Source organism: Amaranthus tricolor, chromosome 3 (genome assembly GCF_026212465.1).
Source record: "Amaranthus tricolor cultivar Red isolate AtriRed21 chromosome 3, ASM2621246v1, whole genome shotgun sequence".
Taxonomy (NCBI): Eukaryota; Viridiplantae; Streptophyta; class Magnoliopsida; order Caryophyllales; family Amaranthaceae; genus Amaranthus; species Amaranthus tricolor.
Genome location: NC_080049.1, coordinates 34,918,883 through 34,923,609, shown reverse-complemented (window position 1 = coordinate 34,923,609; position 4,727 = coordinate 34,918,883). Strand labels below are relative to the sequence as shown.

Here is a 4,727-nt window from a genome sequence, read left to right as displayed (position 1 = left end):
TGACCTTCACTTCTGTAATAAGTTGGTATATACCAAAAGACTGACTAACTATCCAACAACCACCCTAAATCATTTCATAATCAAAAAGTCTTGACCATAAATCAGTACTTATCCATAATAATCCAAGCTCAGGGTTCAAAGTTTTACTTGGTAATAACAAACAATCCCTGTCGAAATGTCACCAGCACAGTAACTTATTTACTACAAACAGTCGTGATCAAAAGGTGCATACTAACAAATAACAACAGTCCTGTCGAAGCAAAGACATTTGCTATCTTAGCTGATAAGATTTTAGATTTGCACTATTGACATTTAGGGCCTGTATCAACACGACCCCTGTCTGAAACAACCAAACCGAGGTTAAAAGGGCAACGATATATACATACCGGAAATAGGGTGCTAGCACCAGACACTAGTATGTGTCCAGTTTATGTTGTTTTTGGAATAAAATGCAGTTTCAAGCTTGTTCTCTCTGTGTCTACATTCCACAACGCCCAACCATAGTGCAAAACCAAGGTCACATCACCGCCAAAGTGTCTAGCGGGAATCTCAACATAAATAAATGAGACAAGGGTTGCCTCAGCACCAGTAAGACTGACAGCAATAATCATGGAAATCCAGAAAAAATCTCTAACAAACAAAAAGATTTTTGCAAGTTCTACAACTTACACGTAATTTATAAGCCGAAAATCAAACCAAATGATGGGATCATTCTAAGGATTGTCAAGAAGATACACATATGTATACTGCATACACTAAGAAGGAGGAATAACCTCAATTAGCAGTTTAACACAAAATAATAAAAGATAATACAACCCCCACGAAGCAAAGTACCTGGAATCTGTCGCTCTTCTGTGTATACCATGGCAACAAACAGTCAATAGGACCATGAAAAAAGTTTGCAACTTTATAGATCTCCATATACTTATGGTCCAGACAGCTATTCACTCATATAGCCTCTTTGAGCACAAAAAATGGGGACACGGCACCCACGATCCTCACACGAGAAAAACTGGAAGTAGGAAACCGGTCTTGATCCAGCATTTTTGTGACAGGAAATAACCATATCAAGCACGTTTCCCAAATCATCGATGACCGACCTACAAACCAATATGTCCTAAATTCTAGCTTGCAACTGTTTGAGGAGCATGGTTTTGAGAACCTAAGGGCATTTCAGTAGATTTAGATTGGGTTAAAACGAGCGCTTCTAAGCGCTTCCATATGGCTTCTTGTTGTTCTTTTTGCTCTTTGTCTTTAGCTTCATCTTCCTCGAACTTCTTCATGCACTCTTCAAATAGCTCTGGATCTGCATCAGAAAATATCTTCCTCACATTCTGGGTCAAACTTTTGACAGCTTGATTCCAGTGCGTCCGACAATTTTTCTCTAGTGCAGGGAAGATGATAGGAAGAATAGTTTTTTGATTTTGCTTAATCAAGTTCTCAACATGATCATTACTCCATAGGTACAAAGCCCGCTCGGCCACCTACCAAAACAAACAATTTGTTTATCAAAATACAGACCCAACAAAGAAAAACTAACATATGCAATTATAATAGTTGCTAGTTAATTCAGGCATCAATAAGATAAATAAGAAAAAACAGCAATCACCTGAAAGTGAGAACTGCTCAAGCAACGAGCAATGCGTCGAAACAATGGCACCATACAACGCTGAAATTCAGGCATCTGGGTTGCTTCCAAAACCTCTTCCAGCTCACTTAAAAACATAACTTCCTTTGAACTGTTAGTGATTGGCCAGTACTTCAATAAACCCCTAATCACAGAATCTGCAAGTTTGCTGTCTTTCTCCACAAACTGAGTGATGCAATAAGACAATTGTTGATGGTACATAGGCAAGCACTTTGGTTTATGGAGGGGAATCAGAACACGGATAAGGAACAACTTATGCTCCTCCTTAAGAGGTAAAGCAAACCCATTAATAATACTACCCAAAACTTCCAAAAGCTCAGCAACCCCATTAAACTTCTCTGTCTCAAAGATAAAACGATAGAAAATGTTGTTTATTGATTTTCTGATAAACGGACGATGCACCATAAACTTTCCATAGATACGATGAAGAATTGTTTTCAAATACTCCCTCTCTCTGGGATCCTCAGAATCGAAAAGATCTAATAACTTGAGAATAAAACCCTGATCAATATACCTCTTGGCCAGCTTTGTATCTGTCTCAGGTGATGCTACAAACCTTAAAAACAGCTCATAAACAATTTGCAAGTGAGGCCATGCAGGATCCATTGAAGGCTCCTCCTCTTCCAAATCATAAGCCTCTAAAGCCTTATTTTCACGGGGCTGGGCAGCAGGCGCCCTAAATAAGTTCGCAGATATCATCTTAATGAGTTCTTGCATCGCATTCTCCGAAAACTTTCCATTAGCCGAGCTAACATAATCTACAAGCTCAAGCAATGTCTGTCTCTTGGTCTCCTTTTCCTTCAGATTCTTGGTGGGGTCAGTGAAATCAAAAGCATGACAGCATAAGTGAATCTTTTTTATAAATAAGTTCTGCTTCTCAGAAGCTGGAACATCCCTAAAAGAAGGCAGTGCCTCAAATGGATTTGATACTAAGCTGTCATTTCCATTAGAATCCTCCCCCTGCCCGAATTTATTACCATGACCCAAACCTGAATTTGAAGTTGGATGGCCACCTTGGTGTGGCACATCTTTTCCATTTCCTGATTTATGGCCACCAGAATCGCCGGTCCTAGTGCCACCTAAAACATTCGACAATAGACCATCGCGACCATCAGCCGACTTAGATGGCTTCTTAGGAAGCCTACCTAGTATCTGCTTAATCATATCTTAGCAGAAATCTAAGTATGAGGATGAACCTCTTTATCCTAAAGGGTTTCACAAAATAATCTCCTCCAAAGCACAGAACTAAAGATCATCAAAAAAAACCTTACACAATTCAATCAAATAAAAAAACCCCAATTCCAGAAACGCACATCTGCACAGAATTCAAAGTATCTCTATGGAGTGATGAACAGAAACACAAATCCTTCCAGAGAAACCTTTTCATTGAAATTTTCAGTTAGATTCCACCCAGAAAAATTTCCAATAAATTATCAACACTACAGGAATCAGGATCAGAAAAGTAAAACATAAAATCCAGATATAAAAGCATTATACAAACATCTAGATCAAAAAGAAATCAATTTATCTATGATACCATATGCAATCTTTAACTAATTATAATTGACATTTTTTCTTCTTAACCTACATAAAATTGATGATAACTATTAAATTTATAATCTTTTTGACTATAATTGAAAACCCAGATGAAAGTGTAAATTCCCCTTCCAACAAAGTAGGAAAAATCACATCTTTTGCTAGACAAAATCCCAACAAACTGCTAAACATGACCTTTCACCAAATATAAAGAAATGCACAATGACAATTTGAATGTTTACCTTGTTTACAATTAGAAAAACCAAATTGAAGCAATTAACTCAGCTGATGGTGAAGCAACTAAAAGATCTGGGTGTGATCTGAAAATTAAAGATAACAGTTTTGTTAGAATTATAGAAAATAAAAAAGGGTGTTTTTATAAACATATAGAGAGAGAGAATATGAAAAATAATTTAGTAGGAATTTGGAATAAAAAAGAAATGGTGAAATTTTGTGGGTGGAAAGGATTAAGAAAATGCAAATTTAAAAGCAACTTACTAAAGCATAACAAAAACTATGGTGATCCAGAAGAACAAAGGAAGGTTAATTTCGTATACAAAATATGTCAAAAATTGGGGGTTTTTTCAGAGGAAAGGAGGAACAGAGAAGAGAGAGAAAGAGAACAAATAAGCTGACCAGAGCAGCCTCTTGGATATGGGTAATGGGTTCATTTGTGGATTGTACATTACTCTAATCCAAACTTCAAAACACACCCTTTTTCTCTCTCTCACCCATTTGTTTTCTAAATGAACCAATTAAAATAAAAATAACTATTATTGTAAATGTTGCTTTGACTTTTTTAGTGAATTATGTTCAACAAAAATATAATCATCTCAATTTTGGATGATTCCTCTAAATATATAATTTTAATAAATTAATATATTATAAATTGATTTACACAAATTCATGTATAATACGGTATCACCGTAAAACGTATCACATATTTGGGTTAAATAACTCAATAATAGAAACTTTTAATATAATGTATCTTTTGTATGAACTTATCTGACAATAAGAAGATTTCATACACCAGGGACTGATCAATTTACGAGTAATTATAGGTATTATCACTTTAAACTATGAGAAGGTTTTCATCAAAAAGAAATATCAATGTAAAATTAAATGAGGACTTGGAGAGTCGAAACCTTGCTAAAACCTAGGTTTGCTATTTCGTATGTTTCTTTGTTTTAATAGGTTTGCTATCTTTTATAATTTTAATATAAATAGTTCTAAGTGTTGTTGATTATTAGTGAAAAATTAAGTAAATAAAATAAAAGAGCTATTGGGAAAATCAATTCTCCATGAGATTGGAATAAAACAAGAAAATTGTGGATGAGAAGATGAAAGATAATGACAAATGAAAATGAAGGCACAAAGATGAAAACATATCAAAATTTAACATATTAAAATTAAAAATGTAGAAATTAATACGGAGGAGGCATAGGTTTAGTTGAATTTGGGCTTGTCATACTTTATAGACCTTCTTCGGAATTTTTCCTCGTTATAATGCTTAAATTAAACCAAAATTCCAATGTAATGTCAC

General features: G+C 35.1%; 1 protein-coding gene across 1 annotated transcript; it reads right to left on the bottom strand.

Moving 5' to 3' along the window:
• Positions 1 to 681: 681 nt before the first annotated feature.
• On the bottom strand, positions 682 to 3,903 carry LOC130808163 (serine/threonine protein phosphatase 2A 57 kDa regulatory subunit B' theta isoform-like). Its single transcript, XM_057673621.1, has 4 exons — positions 3,683 to 3,903; positions 3,427 to 3,504; positions 1,610 to 3,027; positions 682 to 1,484 (listed from the first exon to the last, which is right to left on the bottom strand). Exons 3-4 carry the CDS (start codon positions 2,810 to 2,812, stop codon positions 1,125 to 1,127), a joined length of 1,563 nt encoding a protein of 520 aa, XP_057529604.1. The 5' UTR covers positions 2,813 to 3,027; positions 3,427 to 3,504; positions 3,683 to 3,903; the 3' UTR covers positions 682 to 1,124.
• Between the last annotated feature and the right edge of the window lie 824 nt (positions 3,904 to 4,727).